Source organism: Phycomyces blakesleeanus (assembly GCF_001638985.1).
Source record: "Phycomyces blakesleeanus NRRL 1555(-) unplaced genomic scaffold PHYBLscaffold_5, whole genome shotgun sequence".
NCBI lineage: Eukaryota > Fungi > Mucoromycota > Mucoromycetes > Mucorales > Phycomycetaceae > Phycomyces > Phycomyces blakesleeanus.
This window is the reverse complement of record NW_017265138.1, coordinates 1,095,338-1,115,672: the sequence shown is the minus strand read 5'-3', so window position 1 is coordinate 1,115,672 and position 20,335 is coordinate 1,095,338. Positions and strand designations below refer to the sequence as shown.

General features: G+C 39.1%; 7 protein-coding genes across 7 annotated transcripts; 2 read left to right on the top strand and 5 right to left on the bottom strand.

Annotated features, from left to right (window-relative positions):
• Positions 1–417: 417 nt before the first annotated feature.
• PHYBLDRAFT_165342 (hypothetical protein) lies at positions 418–1,374 on the bottom strand (the record flags this gene model as incomplete). Its single annotated transcript, XM_018435208.1, has 3 exons — positions 418–632; positions 657–810; positions 1,063–1,374. The coding sequence occupies 3 exons, from the start codon at positions 1,372–1,374 to the stop codon at positions 418–420; spliced, it is 681 nt and encodes a 226-aa protein (XP_018294880.1).
• A 1,710-nt stretch (positions 1,375–3,084) lies between these two features.
• Positions 3,085–4,176, bottom strand: PHYBLDRAFT_165341 (hypothetical protein; the record flags this gene model as incomplete). Its single annotated transcript, XM_018435207.1, has 2 exons — positions 3,085–3,298; positions 3,398–4,176. The coding sequence occupies 2 exons, from the start codon at positions 4,174–4,176 to the stop codon at positions 3,085–3,087; spliced, it is 993 nt and encodes a 330-aa protein (XP_018294879.1).
• A 1,149-nt stretch (positions 4,177–5,325) lies between these two features.
• On the top strand, positions 5,326–7,164 carry PHYBLDRAFT_165340 (hypothetical protein; the record flags this gene model as incomplete). Its single annotated transcript, XM_018435206.1, has 1 exon — positions 5,326–7,164. The coding sequence occupies one exon, from the start codon at positions 5,326–5,328 to the stop codon at positions 7,162–7,164; it is 1,839 nt and encodes a 612-aa protein (XP_018294878.1).
• A 58-nt stretch (positions 7,165–7,222) lies between these two features.
• PHYBLDRAFT_180241 (hypothetical protein) lies at positions 7,223–9,949 on the bottom strand. Its single transcript, XM_018438284.1, has 6 exons — positions 9,770–9,949; positions 9,403–9,668; positions 8,641–9,320; positions 8,423–8,590; positions 7,447–8,321; positions 7,223–7,352 (listed from the first exon to the last, which is right to left on the bottom strand). The coding sequence occupies exons 1-6, from the start codon at positions 9,905–9,907 to the stop codon at positions 7,344–7,346; spliced, it is 2,136 nt and encodes a 711-aa protein (XP_018294877.1). The 5' UTR covers positions 9,908–9,949; the 3' UTR covers positions 7,223–7,343.
• Positions 9,950–13,718: 3,769 nt separating this feature from the next.
• PHYBLDRAFT_165337 (hypothetical protein) lies at positions 13,719–15,017 on the bottom strand (the record flags this gene model as incomplete). The annotated part of the gene is made up of 2 exons (XM_018435205.1): positions 13,719–14,215; positions 14,897–15,017. The coding sequence occupies 2 exons, from the start codon at positions 15,015–15,017 to the stop codon at positions 13,719–13,721; spliced, it is 618 nt and encodes a 205-aa protein (XP_018294876.1).
• A 534-nt stretch (positions 15,018–15,551) lies between these two features.
• On the top strand, positions 15,552–16,861 carry PHYBLDRAFT_165336 (hypothetical protein; the record flags this gene model as incomplete). Its single annotated transcript, XM_018435204.1, has 5 exons — positions 15,552–15,634; positions 15,737–16,022; positions 16,078–16,373; positions 16,443–16,656; positions 16,706–16,861. The coding sequence occupies 5 exons, from the start codon at positions 15,552–15,554 to the stop codon at positions 16,859–16,861; spliced, it is 1,035 nt and encodes a 344-aa protein (XP_018294875.1).
• Positions 16,862–17,946: 1,085 nt separating this feature from the next.
• PHYBLDRAFT_142337 (hypothetical protein) lies at positions 17,947–18,412 on the bottom strand (the record flags this gene model as incomplete). Its single annotated transcript, XM_018430784.1, has 2 exons — positions 17,947–18,088; positions 18,153–18,412. 2 exons carry the CDS (start codon positions 18,410–18,412, stop codon positions 17,947–17,949), a joined length of 402 nt encoding a protein of 133 aa, XP_018294874.1.
• Positions 18,413–20,335: the final 1,923 nt, after the last annotated feature.

Genomic DNA, 20,335 nt, shown 5'->3' with positions numbered 1-20,335 from the left:
CAATAAATGCTTGGTTATTTCAACAACAGTAACAGAGGGATTAGCATCAATAAAGATTATAATAGTTGTTTATGCTCTTCCGTTAAGATACACTTATGACCTATTTTTTTGCTGCTCTCAAAAATACTGGGAGGGTATATATTATACTGGCTAAGCCATTTATGACTTGTTCAAGGGTGAATTTGGATTGTTCGAGGGACGAAGTCCCTCCAATGAGGTTTAGGGCTTTCTAAGCCATGCTTTTTTATTCTTTGTTTAAATTCAATATCTCTTTCTCTATACTACTCTATCTCTTATGACATGCCAACAATTCGACGGTTCCATTTGATAAGGTAGAAATTTATGTCAAGTGGTGGGTGGGTCTCACCTCATTCTTGGGACTTTGTCCCTCAAACAATCCAAATTGTTTATCAACCCCTACGGAGTATCAGACAATCTTGATTGTCCATCGGAGACTCTGTCCCTCCAATGAGGTTCGTTTTCCGTTGGCAGGAAAATTGTTTCATGGATCTGAGCAGCCTCTGCTCTTTCTGGTCGCCAATAGTATCGTTCAAATACCTGGCTGTTTGCACTCCAGTTCGCATGTCTCTTGCTCGCAGCAACTGGTACTCCTCGTCTTCTTGCCAATGTAGCTACAGCAGATCAGGTTGAATGACCTTTATGGATCGTTGTATTGACTCCACATTCACTCAACGTGGTTTTAATCCAAGTACTCATAGTCGAAGGTCGAATGCTATGGGGTTGTGACCCCTCCACAAAACCCAGAAACAGGGTATGGTCGATGGGCATAGAGCTTCGCATATGCTCTGTCTTTTGTAGGAATACAGTCAAGGTGTAAACAGGACATAGTTCCAGATGGGAGGGTATGGCGCTCAAAGTCAGATCCTTCATCATTCCTTCTTTTGTTTTCTTAACCAAGAGGTGTACAGTTTCAACCATGTGTGGTGGAGATGGTACTCTTATGAGGGTAATATCTTGGAACTGTAAACGTCTCACATCTGAGCTGGTTTGCCATATCGTTGTTAGACAAAGCAACAATGCTGTTTTACATTGAAGTCGTACCATGGACAGGTCGCCTGTTGGTCCCCAATCGAGTATCTTGGCTAACACTTTCTCTGGATCCCATACTGGTGTGCTTGGACGAGCAGGATACTGAGAGTTATTACGCAATGCTTTGAAGAAGACTTGGATCAGATAATGATTAGCTAGTGGTAGGCTATTGGAATGGATAACCTTAAATACACTGGCAATAGCCGATCTATCAATGTTCAACTGAGTCTTTGCTATGTCTATGTGGTGGTGATAAGACAGATATTTGCAGACCATGGCGGCATCATAAATCAAACAGTCTTTCTCATTGGTCTGACACCACATTGCCCATTTTTGCCATGTAAGATCATACGTCTTGTTCGTACTTGCCTGGTTAGTGCGAGACAAGAAATTGGCCTGTGTATTAGACAGTTGTTCTACTGTCTCATAATGTCTGGTGATAGCCTCCATGCGGCCAAGGGGGACTGGAGGCGACTGAAGTGGAGTGGAATTGGGTCTTCTATTGCCCTGTTCATCACCATTGGCCACCAGTATTGGGTCTGCCACCAGGGTGTGACCAGAATAATCTTGGCCCTCTCCTTCGTCATCTCGCGGAGAACCTGGGGTATCAAGCGTCAAGGTGGGTGTGCAAACACGCCCTTCTGTGGCCACTTCTGACAAAAGGCGTCTTGGGCCACGGCAGCAGGGTCTGGTTGGTAGCTCCAAAACTTCTTCAGCTTGGTATTCTCCCATGAGGCAAAGGCATCTATGGTCAGTTGGCCCCATCTCTTGGTAATCTCGCAGAACAGCCATTTGGGAAGAGCCCACTTGTGAACTGGTTTCTTGGTACGGCTCAGGCGGTCGGCTATTACATTGGCTATTCCTGCTATATGTGACATGGTCACAGTTATCTTCTGCTCCACTCGCAGATTCCAAATTATCAGTGCCAGTTCCTGAAGTATAGGCGATGCTGTACCTCTCCACTTCATGGCATACTTTATGGCTGTAATATTGTTGCTCTGGATATGCACCGACTTGCCCTGATATCTGTTGGCATGGAGCTGTAGTGCAAAGAGGATGGTCTTTAGTTCTCTGGCGTTTATTGAGGTGGCCTTCTCTTCTGGTGTCTAGAATCCCAATGTCTGAAGGATCTTAGAGGCGACGCCCCAACCGGAATTGGACACATCCACCTGAATTGTCAGAGCCTCCTTGTTCAGTGTTGGTTCCTTGACAGGCCTGCAGTTGATTACTTGAGCATTCCGTTGCCACCACTGGAGTTCCTTTATTGCTTCCTGTGACAAGGGACACTGATTCTTCCACCTCTGATATAGGTGTTGGTTCTTTGCTAGATCTCATTGCAAATACCTTATTCGAATCAATGCTTCCCCTATTGCTGGTATCATTGCTGTGAACTTCCCTATTAGGGATGCCAGCTGTCTGCAAGTATGAGTCTTCCATAGAATCTGCTTGGTCTTGTCTCTCAGATTGACCATCTTTGCTTTGGGCACTGTGAGCTTCATTGTCTTGGTGTTGAACTGAAATCCCAAGAATTCCTGAGTTTGTGTTGGGATCGTCTTGCTCTTCTGCTTGTTGATGATGAATCCTAAGGACTGTAGATGTGTTATGATCAATTGAGTGTTCTTGTTGGCCTCCTCGATAGTGTTCGATATTAAGTATATGTCATCCAAATAATAGACTAGCTGTATGCCTTGTGCCTGCAGTGGTTCCATGGCAAATCGCATCGATTTTGAGAACACAAAAGGCGCGGCACAGAGACCAAAGGCTAAGGCCTTGAATCAATAAATCTTCTGACAATGTCAGAAACTGAGAAATTGTCTGGAGGCTTCGTGTAAGGGGACTACCAAGTATGCGTCCTTCAAGTCGATCTTGGTCATAAATGATCCGGTGGTTACCATATCCCTCAAGGCTGGTACTCCTTCCATCTTGAAATGTTGGAGCTGTACATACGAGTTGATTTTCTGATAGTCCAATATTGGCCTTTTCTTGTCTTTCTCTTGGATCACAAACATCTTGGATAAGTATTGGTCGTTTTCATCAGGCGACTCCTCTATCATCTGGGTCAACAGAAATTTCTGGACCGCCTTGTCTAAATCCAATGTTGCTTGTTGTGATATCTCGTGCTGTGGAGTTCTCCAAGGAATTGGGACCTGTTTGAATGGAATTCAGTATTCCTCCTGGACTACCACCCGTGGCCAAGTCTGCTTTGTCATCTTCTCCCAAGTGTGTTGGAAATGTTGAAGACATCCACCTGGGGCAATGTCATCCTCCGGCATCACATAGTGTGCTCCCTCTGATGGGTGCACTAACATCTCCTGTGTGAAGGACAAGTCCTTCAGAGGTTGCTCACTGGCCTGGGGCGCGCTGGTGTCTCAGATGCTGGTTGGTTGTGGGGTAGTCGGGGTTTTGACTGGAAGGTACCACGACCTCGTCTTTGTCCACCTCCATTTCCCCTTCCATGCTTGGAAAAGCCCAAGTTTTGAAAGCGTTGGGAATTTCCTGGGTCCCCTGCTGCTCAGGTAAGAACTGCTTGTTCGAACTTGGACTTCTTGATGTCGATTGATAGCTGGGCAGTAATGACCAGCTTCTTGTCTTTGTCTTTGTTGGCATATCGAAGGTGTTTAGAAACTCCGATAGCCTTTTCGAGCCAGATACGTGCTTCATCATCAATTGCTTGGGCTGAACTGAAGCTGTACACAGCCTGTCAGTGGGCTCGTTTGCCAATGGTCTTCCAGTGCTCATAGGCCGTGGAGTCTTCATCCAGATCGTCGATGATCGTCTAGATTTCTTCAAATAACTCAGAAGAGGCACTTGCCATCGTGCATAACTTTTCTGAATCCTTGTAGTGTCCTTGGATTGCAGATGTTGCAGATACATTGGTCTTGTTACATTCTCCAATGTACTGGCGATTGATGACTGTTCCGTGCGTCCATTCATTGTTGTAGTTGGTTCTCGTACAATCGAATGTGTTGCAGAGTTTCCTAAGATTGGCTTTAGGTAGCTCCAAATCTTCCAAGATTTCTTCGGGGAGGGGATGGAAGAGGTCAAGCTTTCGCTGCTTGTCTTGTTCCCATTCTTGCTTAAAGGCGAGTAACTCCTGAAGTTCTTCTCTTGAAATTGTTTGTTCATTGGACATAATGATCCTTTGTGTAACTATAGTTAATATGTCTCGATGCGTGGCTTGAAAGAGATAGAGTAGTATAGAGAGAGATATTGAATTTAAACAAAGAATAAAAAAGCGTGGCTTAGAAAGCCCTAAACCTCATTGGAGGGACGGAGTCTCCGATGGACAATCAGGATTGTCTGATACTCCATAGGGGTTGATAGACAATGTCCAACTGTAGCTGCAGTTGATGCAGCTATACACTTTTTAATCTTCAGATCAAAAAACTTAACTTTATACTACACAATATAATGCACGTATTACCATTTTAGTTTTGCCTCCTTCATATGAATATCTTTATTTTTATTTTTTTTGGCTTTTCTAACAACATCGGGCAAGTCAGAGAAGATTCATTAAGGACTGCATTTCCTAAGCACTCTGCATGAGTATTAATAGTTTCAACAATAAGTTCATTTCGATCAACAATGTTGTCCATTAGCTCAGGACCACCATTATTATCAATAACATTTCGTTTCCATCTTCATATATAAATATTGTATTCATGTTAAATTGTGAAAAAGAAAAAATACCACAAAAAAATGCTCACCCATTATTTAAAAATATAATATTGATTATCATTGGCTTTGATATTACTTGCTGGAAGCATTATATTTTTGTAAATCTGTCAACCTTGTTTATCGAAATGAGGGATCTACAACAAAAGTACTTGCTTTCTTGCCAAATCTATCTACAATATCATCTTTGCCATCTCCATGAAATAAGTTCATTTTTAAGAATATTGCTTATGATTAGTTCAAAAAGTTAGGCAAATTAACTTCAAACACCTAGTCAAATTAGTCTCATTATTTTGAGCAATTTAACCTCATATAAATATCCAAAATAAATTCAAAAAAGTAGGTAGACTTTTCAAAAATTCAGTAAATTGAGAGTAGAAGCACAGTATCTCCCTCAAAATCTTGTCGGGTCATCTTGTCCGTAAGGATAGTCATAATTTTTCATACAACCAAGATATTAAGGAATGAATCATCGATACTGAACAATCAATATGCACACACACATATATATGTATATATTAGGCACAAAAAACAAAAGCAAATAAAACAGATACAAATGTAAATGCAAATACAAAATATCTAATAATCTGTTGATAAATCATGACAATAAAAGTTAATAAGCAAAGCAAGACATTACTACCAAGCCAGCTACCAAATGAGCTCTTAATTCTATTATCAGCCAAAGTGTCTCCTCAAGATCGCCATGCCTGTATGAATGTGTGTCATTCATGGCGCACAGCGTTCTACCATCTCTCATTCATCTCTGTCCAAATCTACACACGCAATCGTCTTCTGGATTTTATAAAAGATCTTCTGCAGAACAAGACGACAAAATATTCATTTGGAGATTGTATTCGTGAACTTCGACTATACAAAACCGGTATAACTCAGGACGACCTAAAACAGCTTGAATACTTTTGTCCTGGCCTTGAAATCCTGGACTTTGATCCGAAAATGTGGCTGTATTTTACAGATCACACGCTGATTGGAAGAAACTGGAAATCGCTTTCAAGGCTACCAGTACTTACAAGTGTTGTATCTGCGCAGATATTAGCCAAAACGTTCAAGAGCAGTTTGGCTCACCTCGAATTTGATGGAAGCATAATCGATAGCTTGTCATTCATAGATAACATTATTCCTTTAATTCGATCATTACCTTTGCTAACACATCTCAGCCTGACCTGTTCATTCACTCAATTAAGCCTTGAAGGTTACGAGAATATACACTTGTCTCTCCCACATCTACAAAGCCTCTTACTTAACGGATTTTTGCTAACATTAACTGACCAAGACAAAGTATCATTAGCTCATCTCGATGTTCCCGTATTCCGACGTCTGCGCAAGTTATCTCTGACAGCAAATCTGGAAAGTCCCGCGTGGCTTTCGCTGATTCTGAAGCAATACCCAGAGCTGGAGTCCTTTGAGGCCAATCTCAGCTTTGAAGAAAGCAGTTTTGAACAAGAAGCTTATTTTCAAGTCAATGATGTTTTCTTGTTTGCAGCCACAAAGTGGAATCGTTTATCTCTGTTCATCTTGTCTGGAATGATCCAATCTGCATGGCCAGGACGAGACTTTTTAAAGTGTTTAGATGAAGCAGGATCTCGACTCGAAATCTATAGAGTAACCCGTTACGATAATGAAAGTATGGATGAAGAAGAACTGGCCAATATTATTCGCTACACACATAGCTCTCTTACCAGCCTTTCACTCTCTGTTTCCTCTGAGCCATGGTATCCTCTCTCGAATACGTCTACAATTACCCAAAAGCTTTCTAATATGCTATGTTTAACTGACCTCAATATTTCTTCAACTCTTATTGATGGATTCACCACCTGTTCTATTGACACACTTCTGGATGACTGTCCAGTTCTAATTAAGCTAACAATAGCAGGTGGATTCGTGACAGCCTGTGAAAGAGATTTATTTACTGAACACCCCCTCAAGACCTTGAATATGATTTATATTTATGTTGATCCACATGTGTTTAAACATATTTCAAGACGATGTCCAAAACTCTCAAAATTATATCTGTCGCACTGTATTAAGGAGTCGGGTCACATGCCGAGTCTCTCATTTTCGATAGACATGCCAATCCAGGAATTTTCATCTATAAAAATCGATAGCTTGTCTGCCACCGGGGATTTCTCCTTGGCTTGCCACCCTAGATCCTCAATATTTTCTCTTGTTCAATTGAAAAAAAAGAAAGGCCAATCGATAAGGTGGTATCATGAAACATACTCAGCCAATAATACTCATGTCAGACGCTTGAGCTTAAAGAAACTAAAAGCTGTCAAAGAGTATGTCCGATCTGCGTCGGCTATGATGATGCCTGTGCCCTACACTCGTTGGAAACAATTTGAACGCAATCTTTGGTATGGTCATGTGGACATTTGCTGTAGATCAGTAAAGCGCTTGATTATAGATGGTGTTTTGGTGTGAAACCATATGAATCAAGGACTAGTTTTTTCAATAGTGGGAGAATACGAAATATGATGATGCTGGTTATTAGCCATATCTCAATCAAACACCTCTTTTTTTGACTGTGTGCGAGTATATTATATTATTATGATCTTTATAATATAAATATATACAAATATATTACAACAAATACTCGTCAATTATGCCCACTAAAAATAAATAAATTAAAAATCCAAAAAAAAGCGTATGTGCGTATTAGAATAAGGATTAAATGCGACCCAGAAAGACACTATTTTTACTTACCAAATCACGCAAATATTTGCGTTCACTCATCCACTGGATCAGCAGCTTGTTTGCCTCCAGCTTATCTAAACCTTGCTTTTCACAAAGCATGTCAGCAAGTGCATCGTGTACACCCTTGGCCATTCCCTTTGCATCACCGCATATATAAACAACAGCATTTTTGTTTACGATCATCTCATAGAGTCCATCTATATCGCGCTTCAAAAGGTCTTGAACATACACCTTGTCCTTTCCTTTACGACTGACGGCCAGCTCTAACTTTTTGACAGTACCATCCTTGACAAAGTTTTCAAGATCATCTTCAAATAGATAATCCTTTGTGGTCTCTCTGAAACCATAATAAACCCAAATATCCCCAAACTCCTTTTGAATGTCTCTTAGAGGATTAGTTCCTACGCCACCCATGGCCTTGCGGATTTTGCGCTGGGTTTGACGATGTTCTAAAAATCCAATGAACGGAGCAATGCCAGTACCAGGACCTATGAGGACCAGAGGTCGTGTGGTGTCGGTAGGAAGAGTAAATGTGTTGGCATTAGGCTTCATAAAAATAGGGATATGAAGTAGTCCGGAAGGAAACTCGACTGTCGTGGGTTTTTTGATTCTAGCAGGAACAAGACCGGTCAAGGCATCAATCCAAGGGGTAGCAACGCCCTTACGCTTTACGTTGTGGGCAGTGGTGTAGTTGATAACATTAAATGCAAAGCAGATTTTTCCCGGATGTTTCAAAGGTGAGTTACTTATGGAGTAATAGCGAGGCATATGGGGAGGAAGTGCGTCGAGAAGACGAGAAATCGGGGGTTTACAGGACGGAAATGTGGCAAGTATATCAAGCAATGTTGGAGATTGTTCGCGAATAGCATTAAACTGTGACACACCTAAGGAAAAAGAAAAGCGAGATATATATATATATATATATAAACAGTTATAGAACAAGAAGTCCATGGTTGGTGGAAGTGAATAGACCTGGTGAACTAACCTTGTTTACTACAGATGTACATGAGTATTGTTTTTTCCTGCAAATCTGTGGTGTATTCAGCCAAAAGTCTAAACAATGCCTTTCTAGGTTGACTGGTAAGATCAAGTCCATGTTTTAAAAGCTCTACGAGTGTAACACGTGAAGCATTCTGGAGATGCGAAGGTAAATCTGCGACCAGTAGTTAGTTTGTATCATCACCTTGATTATTAAATCCATACCTTCTCCACGAATTGCATACAATACTTCATGTCTTTCTTCAAAAGGCACCAATCGGGCCAAAACCCCTTCGACCAACTCATCGTCATTGGGAGCCAGAATACCGAATGCATCTCCAGGATCGAATTGGATTTCCTTATCCACTTCTAATTCGACAAACAAAGTACGTTTTAAGGCGTCTTTTGTGGTGAGACACTGTACTTTGGTGACTGCAGCATCGATCAAGGGGCTAGGAATGTTGATAAATTCAGGGATTCTGTGAGCTTCGTTTGCAACCGTCTTTACATCGAGACGTTCGAGATGGGTGATTGATGCAGGAACCTTTGGCAGGGCTGTCAAGCCCATACCTGGCTTGAGTCCCGAGAGGTCAATAGTCAAGGGATGTCCAGAAGCGAGATTTGTATTTGCGCCATCTGCTTCTGGAGTAGCGTCCTTGTTGATCAAGCTATTGGGAAGGTCGGTGTATTTCTGGGCCTCCTTGGGCAAGGCTGTACGCCTGGCTTCATTTGTATATGGATCAGATACACTCATGTCCTGGACATTCTTTGTAACAGATTCAACGCTGACTGTTTCATCTGCCGAGTCAGCTTCTTTTGGCACATTAATATCATCTTGTTTTTGCAAAACAGAAGGAAGGACTGTCCAAAGTTTTTCGATCCAAGGATCAACCACAGTTTCGAGGCTACGTATAATAATAGTATTTTTTTTATAAAAGAAAAACATTAAAACATAGTTGATAACAAGGTTGTGTATAAGATATTTACCCTTCAGCATCATCTGCAAGACCCTTTTCGTAAAACACAGTTGCACCAAGTTCCTTAGCCTTCTTTTCGAGCCGTTTTACAGTATTATTGTAATTGCTGTAGTTAGTATCCCCTAGACCGAGAAGAGTAACTTGTGCATGAGCAAGGTAGTCAGGTTGCTTCATACGTCTGAAGAATCTCCAAAATTTGAGTGCGTTGTCTGGGGGATCGCCATCACCCGTGTTAGAGGCCACAAAGATGATTACTTTAGTTGTCGCAAGATTGGCCTACGATTTTTTGGTTTGGGGGTTTTTTTAAGCATAGAAACATAATGTAGACTCTGTTCAATATATATATATATATATATATATGTATATATTATAAATACCTTTTCCCATTCGTCCATTAGGTAACATTCACCTCTGTAACCTTTATTTTTGGCTTCTGTGTGAATGTTTTTTGCTATCCATTCTGCATTGCCTGTCTGAGAGGCCCAAAGAATGACATAGGAAGTTGCCAAGGCCATTTTTGGAAAAATAAAAATTGAAACAAGACCGGCTAGCAATAGTTAAAATAGGGGGAGGGTTTCACCAGTTTTTAGATGCTTGACTTTTTTTTTTAAAAAAATAAAATAAAAAAATCTGTACTTTAAATCTTTGAAGTTTATAGATGATGAAGATCTTAATAAAAGCGTTTAAAAATAAATAAATAAATTGAGATTGAAAGAGTGTAATTTTTTGACCAGATTGAGATGTGTAGATGTCAAGATCTCCTCTATGTTTCTCTCTGGTGGTCAACTCTTATTTCTATATCTTTAGGTCAATACTAATATTATGTATATAAAATTATACTTTACTTATTAGATATTGATCTGGCATCTATTATGCCTGTTTAAAAATATATCAAGAAAACAATCCTGAAGATTTTACTTTAAAATACCCAATGACACTGACGTGTTTAAATACTACTTTGAATACTAAAGATTATGGCATCCATAAGGGAATATGTTCAAATTGGTTATTTTGCTGCACAGACCAAACTATAGCAAGTCTAATGTATCTTCCACAAAATAATTCTCAGTCATACTAAATATCTATATTTTTTACATGTATTTGAAAAAAAAAATGAATGAATGCATGAATAAAAAGGAGTCTCTTTGATTTATTAAAATGTTCGTGTTACAATACGCAGCTTTAGACCATACACAGCCGTTTTTCTAAACCTAAAGTCACATATTTTTACTGCTCGTATATTTTAGCGAAATGTTAAATTCAGGAATCCATTAAATATTATTGAGAAATTTTCAGCCAAAACATTTAGCTAGACAAACTGCTGTGGATGAAAGAAAGCAAAAAAATCTAAACTTTCTATCTAAATTTACATTTTTTTTGGGTTAATTCACACAAACCGACGTGGATACTTTTAATGGTTTATTCAATGTTTATGGATGGATAAACAAATTCCGGATTTTCTTTAATTGTGACGGTGATTATTGTAATTCTAATGAATTCTTTACAGTTGACAATTGTTTTGAGGTAAATAATTTATTATTTGATAACCTTCATTACAATTCAAACAACATAAAAATGTCATCCTTAACCTCGCTCAGTGTTAGTGAGTAGAATAATATGTACAAATACACAAGCGTGGCCAATTAAAGCTAATATGCCCCAAAGATAAAAACAGCACAAGATTCGCTCCAAAAGTAAAAGCACGACCGTCACGACCACCGGCTCAAAAACCACCAACAGCACCAACAGCACCAACAGCACCAACAGAAGCAACAACAACATCAACTGGAACAGGAACCACGTCACAATCATCTACTGTTCCGATACAGGAAAAAGCAGCAAAGAAAGAACCTATTATTCCAACACCACTTCCCCCACAAGTTCATCAACCACCTCCTCCAATTATCGTCTCGGAATCTCGACCAAGTGCTGTACAATCTTCAGCGATTCCTAGCATTGCGACTGCTAGTCCTAGAAATTCCTCCCAAACAAGCTCATCGTCGGCTAAATCTCGACTACCTACCGTTTCTTCTAGCAGTAAAACCCCCACGGTCGTTAAAAACAAGAGTGACAATGCCAGTAGGCCTGGTGTGGTACGAAGACAGCCTATGGTTGTATCTGCTACATCATTGAATCTAAATGGAGATTCCGCAGCTCCAAATTCTGCACCACCAATCATAAAGACCAACGGAGATATCAAGCAAGAGATCCCTGAAACCTGTGCATTGTCTAACAAGAACAAAAACTCCCAAAGTTTTTCTGAATTGAATTTAGAAGCAATCGATAGTCTTGTGGAACGAAGAACTTCAAGAGCAAAGGCAATTGCGGTTCAAAAAGGAAAGCAGACGACCAAACCAAAGGCGACCAGACCAAAATTAAAGACAAGCTCGTCCCAACCCAAAATATCCCTGTCCTTTCCTGCTGAAAATACAGACCAAGAGAGAAATACAGCTGCATCGACTTCACAAAGTACCTCCCGCGCTACTCGTAATGGCGGAAATACGGCTGATAAAAAAACTCTATTAGATACAAATGATATGGGTGAATCTGATTCAGAATTTGGTCTTGACCCTGAATCCGACATCGACAATGCCAACGACAGCGACACAGCCAATGACGTAAACGATGGAAACTCAAAGTCAAAAGGAAAAGGAAAAGGAAAAGCAAAGGCGAATCCAAATGCGAAGGCAAAGACAAAGACAAAGACAAAGACAAAGGAACCTGGTCAGCCAAGTAGTCGAGAGATTGCTAGAGAAAAGGCAAAAGAAAAGGCAAAAGAAAAGGCTGCACAAAAGGCGATCGAAAAAGCCGAGAAATTAAAGGCAAAAGAGGCAAAAGAGGCAGGAAAGTCCAAGAAGAAAGCTAAGGGAAAGGGGGCTCCGATTAGTATTGGTGTCCCATCGAATAACGCTGACTCTCATACCAACGGAGATACCAAACAAGTTAAGAAAGACAAGCGTAGAAGGGAAGAGATCAATCCAGACGACTTGCAAACATTAGATGACATTAGAACAGACCCTGCCAATCCAGACTTCCTCGACAGACCTATTTCACACTTTACTCGAGACTCGCATACGGGTATTGTATCTAAAGCGTTCAAGGAATTCGAACAACATAGATTGGCAAAGATACGAAAATTAGAAGAGCGTAAGAATTTGACTGGAGCTGCTCTTGAGGAAGCCGACCGAAAGGATAGGGAAGAAGAAGAGCGAAAGAAAAAGATGGATGAGGCTAAAAAAGCGGCGCAACAAAAGAAGATTTCGGATGGACCTGTGCTAGAAGAAACGTAAGGCATTCAAAGGCATATATATATATATACACTTTGTGGTTAGAATGATTTCAATAATTAGATTGAAACACATCCAACTAATGCTTGACTTAAACAAAGATCAAACGCACCACAGGTACGATTGGTGAACGGAAAGATTGTTCTGGATACAGATTCTCTGGTGATCGATCGGGGAGCTGAGGTCGAGCAAAATGACTATGGATCTATGGAAGTTGTAGAAGAAAACTCGATGTCCCGCAAAGTCAACAGTCAGACATATGGTAAAAAGACGACGAGTCAACGTTGGACAGTTCAGGAGACCGAGTTATTCTTTGATGTGAGTTATATAATCAAAGTTTATTAAGATTTGATATAAATGTTTATTAATTGTGTGTGTATGTGCTTGGGTGAAATGCAGGCTTTAGCACAATTTGGAACTGATTTCCAGATGATGTCGACTCTTTTGCCTGGAAGAACACGTAGCAATGTCCGGCTGAAATTCAATCGTGAGGAGCGTTTGAATCCAAAGAAGATAACAGATTACTTGATCAGAAAGCGTAAACCGATGGGTAAGTACTTGATTAAGCAGGTTTAAAGATGGGTATACTGAATTGAACGTCTATTAGATCTTGAGAAATATAAAGCAGCTCTTGGAGAAGAGTTTGATGAAGTACCCGAAGATTTTCATTCGATAAAGCTTTCATAAATAAAATACAAAGTAACAGTAAGCATTGCTTGTGTATTTTGACTTTTTATTATTATTAATATTTTATTTATTTGTAATAAAAGTGAGTAATTTCATATACCCAAGCTTTATGGATATTTGACTTGTTCTTACATGGATGCGGATGAAATGAAATAAAAAATAAAATGATATAAAATGGAATACATACAGGCATACATACATACAGACATATATATATATATATATATGTGTGTGTGTGTGTGTATCGTTGGAAAGCAAAAGAAAAGGAAGAAATAAAGAAAAGAGCAATACAATGCACAGGATGTAAGGGATTTTGGATAGGGTTAGTAGACTGCACAAATAAAAGCAAAAATCAAGGGTTCTTGTACACCATAGCCTGGATAACACCGTCTCGTTGGATCGAAAGAGCTTGATTTTTAGACAGAGTGTGTGCTGTATTGGGTAAAATCAACATTGTGTCTAAAAGAAGTTTTCCGAGATAGATCAGTTTGACCTGGCAACCCGGTTTAATATGAGGCACCAGTTGCTGCCGAAGCCCCTCGACCGACAGAAACGGAGCACAAGTGGGAATTGAAACCGAAATATCCTGACCGGTTGAGGACAACCGGATCTGCACAGGCCAACTCTCTCCAATCGGTTCAGCCGGGTCTCTTTTAACATCCTGCGCCGTTGGTTTTGTAACTGAAGAGGAGGTTAATGTTCCCGAAGGATTTGACGGAAAAGATGTCTGTTGCTCTTCTTGCCCTTGCTCTTGCCCTTGCTCTTGATGTTGTCGTGGTCGTTGTTGGAGTTGGAGTTGGCTTGTTTGTAAAGGCTTTTGATCTACTGAGGTCTGGACAGGAATTGTAGCTAAAATGCAAATTTATTTCATCACATCATTCAGGATTAAGTTTTGTTCAGCTACCAAGTCATCATTCCCTACGGTAATCATTCGGCACCGATGATCTCCGTAACTCATCTGGTCTTGTTGATGGACGAGAGGAACAGCAGCCCATATTTAAAGCAAAGATATATTTCTTTTGGTTTTGGTTTTTTTTTGGCTATAGTTTTTTCTAGAGCTGTAGTTGCTGTGTGTGTGTATGTCTTTAAAGAAATAAAATAAAATAAAATAATTACAATAATAAAAAAGCGTTGTAAAATTATGAGGAAAACAAAACAAAAAACAAAACAAAAAAATAAAAATAAAAATAAAAATATTTTCTTGTTCTATTCTTACACAACAGGTACTGCATTTGGTAATAGAAATTATCACAATTACAAGTTGATTTCTTTTTTCGTGTAATATTTGTTGTAATTCAGCCTGTGAGTTTATGTTGTAGTGTTTTGCGCTTGAGAATAGAATCTCATTTTTACTAGAAAAATTCTTTGGCAGAAATATTTGACCAACAATATGCAAACCACAATAATAGTAATATCAGTTTTAACAAAACTAGACTGATCAATTATGAGCCCACTTCCTTTTATTTATATTTATATATATATATATATTTCATTCATTCTGTAAATAACCTTTGTGATAACAGATCCAACCTTGGCTATCTTTAGCTGTAACTTTCTTCTGGTCTGCCTCTTCAATATTCTCATTGCTATGAATTGCTCTCAGGACTTCTTCAGTTCTGTGCACCGTGCTATTACCCATAACAATATGCATCTTATGTAAAACCAAGCTTCTTAAGTGTAGGAGCCGTTTCTTCCACAAACAGTAAAATGTGTGATGATTTCAATAAAATATTAACCCGAAGACTGTAAAATTGACAGGTCCAAAGATCATGCTCTAATTTCTGCTAGCTTTTGATAGCTGTGTCGGACACAGGTAAAAGGCTGTACAAAAATATTCTGGTGACCACATCTTTCTTTGCGTGGTAGATGGAAAATCTAACAAAACAAACATGTAATTCCTGGGAAAATATTGATCTTTATTACAATATGAGTGCTGTTACCATTGCCATTGTCAACAGTATAGATATAGATATTGGTGTCCAATAAGCTTTGCCTTGTATCTCCTTGACGATGAAACTACAGTACTCCTTGTTACATACTGAGTCCTCGTGTTCCCCGAACCAGACAGAGAGAGAATGTCAAACTTTAAGCTCAAGCTAAATTTCGTATAAATAATCAAGTTTTTACTTTTACTCTATTTTATTTCTACAGAAAAAAAAGGACATCATTATTATAGTTATCTATTATGTCCGAAAGATTTGACACGTCAGAGGCTACTGATACCAAAGACACGATTGATAGTCACGGACAGGGCACTACTCATAAAAGGTAAGCATAAAGTACCTCATCTTGTTTCTTCTTCTTTTCAAATAATCATCATAATAATAATAATAATAATAATATCAAACCATCCCACCAACAAATTTACAGTAATCCTACAGCTTTTACATCACAAATATATCCTGAGTCAAGTAACCCTTTGAGAGAACTGCGGCCAAAGAGACCTCGGCTGGATGTGCCGAGTAATACAGACATTCCGGCTCACATCATCGATGATTTGTACGTGAGACTCGACAAAATTAATGGCGTTCTGTCCAAAGTCTTGAAGAATGTGTCTCCTAAGGGAGCAGTGCCCACTGTAAAATTAGCTGCGGTGCCCACGGTTGACAATTCAGTCAATCCCACACTTACTTGTTCCCGTTTTCCATCCTTGGATGTAAGTAGTGGATGTCTGCAGTGATAATAATTAACATAATACCCATATAACCCAGAGGATAATCCGTGAGTGTATTGTCAAGGACAATATCTACGAAAAGTATGACAACACCAAGACTTTACGTTATGTACCAAACTGGTATCTTCTCAAGCCCACCATTGAATACATTCTAAGCCAAGAAGAAGGAAAGGGCGTGTCCGCAGCCACTGTTCGCAGTAAAATCGTGCGCCATATTTCCCAAAAGAAGGCAAAAGACAAGAAGTCTAAGGAACAGAAGCTAAAAGATAAGCGACATGCATGTTCTCTCCAGAGAAAAACTCAGGTAATACCAAAATATAGTTTGTGGAGGATGTAATTGACTAAGAAGAAGGAAAACAAAATAAAACCTGCACACTCAAATACATATATATATATATACAGGTTTGCCAAAGAAGGAAAATGGTCCTTACAGCCTATTGGAAATACTTTGTGGATAAGTTTGGAGAGGGAGGTGATAAGCTTCTCCACAATGATTACACCTCAGACTTTGAGTCTAATGATGAAGATGAAGTTGGGGTTGAAGGATCGTCCTCTCAAAAACGCTTCTTCTGGTAATTTCGCCCAAGCTGGAGGAGTGAAGAGGTACTGTAAAAAAGTAAAACTATATTGAAGCGCTATACTCAAGCATACTTGTACACATGTAGGCCAACAATTTCATCCAAGATCTCGATAGCCTTTACAGCTCCGTCGCTAAAAAAGGTAGCGCTGGCCCTATGTCTCATAAAATTAAGGGGGAAAGGGAAAAAAAACTATCAAAGGAGAAGATGGATAAGCTGCCTTCTTGGTCGAAAAAACAATAAAAGTAAAACAAGGCACAAAGCTCTCTAATAAAAAAGACCATTCAGATAAATAGCCATAAAGAGGTCAATGATGTGTTTATTCATTTGTGTGCCAAAGGTAATTTCAAATCGTCTAAACTCACTCGTGATAGTAAGTCTATATTTTGCAACAGTCAAGAAAAATACAAGCGTTTAATTCGAATAATTCATTCATAAGTGTGTACTGAAGAAGGTTCGTTCCATAGCTCAATTACTTCTTCTATCAATGGTTGATACCTCCCTGAAGAATAAATTGAATGCCACTCCAAAAAATAAAAGGCTTGAAAGCTGGTTTAGGTAACCAGACGTGGATAAATCCGAGCTTAAGAAAATATATTGCTTTATTGATAATAATCGACAGCTATAATATATATATATATATGATATCAATTATCAGAACAGAAAATAAATCATATAGAATTGTATACATTTGCTTGCAGTAGTAAAGGATTGCTACAGAAAGTATTATCTGTGGTGAAAACAAAAAAAAATCTCCAGTAGACACACAACAGTGTTCTTGCCCAAGAAGAGAAATCTGTTTCATTCTCTCAATTCGGTTATTGGCAAAGAAAAATATTATCAGAACAACTGTAAATAATGCCCAAAAGAAAATTTCGACCATCATACACGTGTTTGTAAATTCCCAATAAACACTCATAATGTCCTTTACAAATTGTAATCTTTGGGTCAAGCTTAATCGGAAACACTGGTGATGGGTTTGAAGATTATTCAACAAAGTCAGATAGAGAAAAGGTACTGCTGGTAGAAGATCGCTGCAAAGGTTCTAATTGATCTTGACTATTTGCAATGCTATGTAAAAAAAAATCAACTGCGAACTGGGGAAGAATGGTGTAAAATAAGCTTAGATTAACTCAGAGAGAGGAAACCGACGCTTGGCTGAAAGGGTATAAGAGAATAGAGAACTTTTGAAGGAAACGAAAGATAATGTTTATTGATAAGAGATATATTGAATATTTATATGTTTTCTAATTGTGTTATTACTATAATTTTACTAGGATTTCTTAGTAAGATATTGCTTATAAAAATCCTTATTAGAAAATTGTTTCTTATTGGATAGTAACAGAGATAGGGCCGAAATCGTTAATACACTCGCCCAGATGGAGATGTAAATGCATGTTTGGAGTGACAGGGAATTCTTTATACAGCTTCTCAAACCCTTTACAGAACGATTGGAGATGGGCGTGGGCACTGGATATGTCGTCAGCAGTTACAGAGGGTTTTGTGAGTAAACGGTAAGCATTTACAAAAAAACATCCAGTTGGAAAGATGCTTCACTGGAAGAATGCGCTTCAGGACAAAAGGAGAGTAAATAAGGCACCACGATTTCCACTCGTCATCTTTCATGAAAGAAAATCCGTCGGCTATCTTTTTGTTGATACGTGCATAGTCAGGTGGAACAACAACACCATTTGCCAGATCTTGCATGGCCAACAGAGCTTGGTTGTCAAAGTACTCTAGCTCTTTCCAAATCTGCACTATGCGCTTGACGGTTGCAAGAAAGAGATTGTGCATAGGGTCAATGATTGTACACCGAGCAGGATGATCAAATTAGGATAATCGGTGAAGCCGTGAAGTTGTGACCGCCGAGTGCCGTTCTATTTTTCCAGGCGTGTTCGCTCAGTGATATCGAGTGCATTTGCCCAACTGACAGCATGTTCCAGATTCATTGTCTTTGTGCGTCTCACCCAATTGTTGTATTTGAATCCAGAGTAGTCAAGCTCGTTGGTCTTTTTTATAGTCGTGAATTGTCGTTGACATTTGTGGCAGGCGCATGTGCTCATGTGGCCAGTAGATCCAGAGGTTTTGCGAGCAGCAGGGATATCACAGGCAACACACATCAATGCAGCACGAACAACAATCTTTCTATTCTGTGAGTCTGTCATTTCTACACCAATGTACATCTTCACCAATTCGTCAACAAGCGGCTTCAAGTAATGATTCATGCTGTCAGTGCTTGCTTCCTTCGGCCCAGGCATCATACCAATAAGAATGACATTTTCAGACTTAAGGCGTTCACTCCGTGGGAGATTGTTGATAGAGAGATATATCGCACCGCTGGAATGTGTTCGTCCATCAAACGGCTGAAACCAATCGATATTCAGAGTCAACATTAAAGATTGGGCATCATCAACAAACCGTCTGCCATTGATGTCTTTAATATCACTCCAAACTGCACCATCAAAAAGGTCAAGTTTGGTGCTTTCAATTATTTGACGATTTCTCCACAAATTGATCTTGGACACGAAATCTGGCTTGGAGAATTTTTGTTGCAAGGCGTACTTCAGAGAGTTGAATGGGTATACCATTGCTGGAAGAGAACGATTTCTGGTTGACACTTTAAAGAGATTGTTGTTGCAAATGGCGGATTGAGAGAATTTCTTAAATGTACAGACTCTTTGACTTGTTTCCGGAGGATAAATCGAATGACATTGTGAGCATGCAATGTATACTGTCATTCCGTCTGTTGCCATGTTAAATCCTGTTTTATGCTTCAAGCTATTGATCGTCAATGGAAGGGCGCCAGACATATCACAGAGAGACAGTAGAGTATTCCAAGTCAATGAGAATCGATCCACCGCTTTCTACCAAAAAGATCAAGTGAAATATGACAATGAATACTGCAACAAAGCGGATATACAAGGGCATGTTATCAAAAGACAAAGGTTAAGTCAGTTTAAAAATATATTGATTAATTTTCTATACCGTATTAATTCATACCTGGTTCTACTATTGAGGTCACACTGGTGTCATCAAAGTTTTCTTCTTGTTCAAAATCAAAACCGGTATCTCCTTCTTCAATCTCATCGCCATCAACTACGAACGCTCCTGTAATTGTATCTTTGGCAGAAAAAAAGGAATCTTTTTGGGATAAAGGTACTTGAACTGACAATGAATAATTGCGGTGAGTCACAGATGAAGTATTGCAGTTTATCATAGACAATAATAAAAATAAAACGGGAAACCCTCAATTTCTCTTTTTTGCTTTTGTTTTCTTACATGCTTCTTCCAAGCCATTGTTGACATCTTCGCCAACCACGACACTCAATTTTGTTATAGGATATTTACAAGACATATCTATTTTACTGATTGGTTTAGATTCTGTTGATAGAAACAATATCGATCAACTATGCTACTTACACTGTATTATTTCCATACACTTGGTCATTTTGCGTGAGATGACTTTATATAGATATCTAAAAGCAGTACAAGGTTGATAAGGATAGGGATAGGGATACGGGTACGGGTACGGATATTACCATTGATATTGGTATTGATCCAGGTCTTCGAACCCCCCTGTGTTTTTTTTAAAGAGAAAAACAAAAGAAGGAATATCAAGATATTAAAGTAATGGAAAGAGCCGTCTGTCTTTCTTCCCTGGTGATTCCCTTTTATTTTATATGTATATAATTTTTAGAGTACCAAATAATAATAATA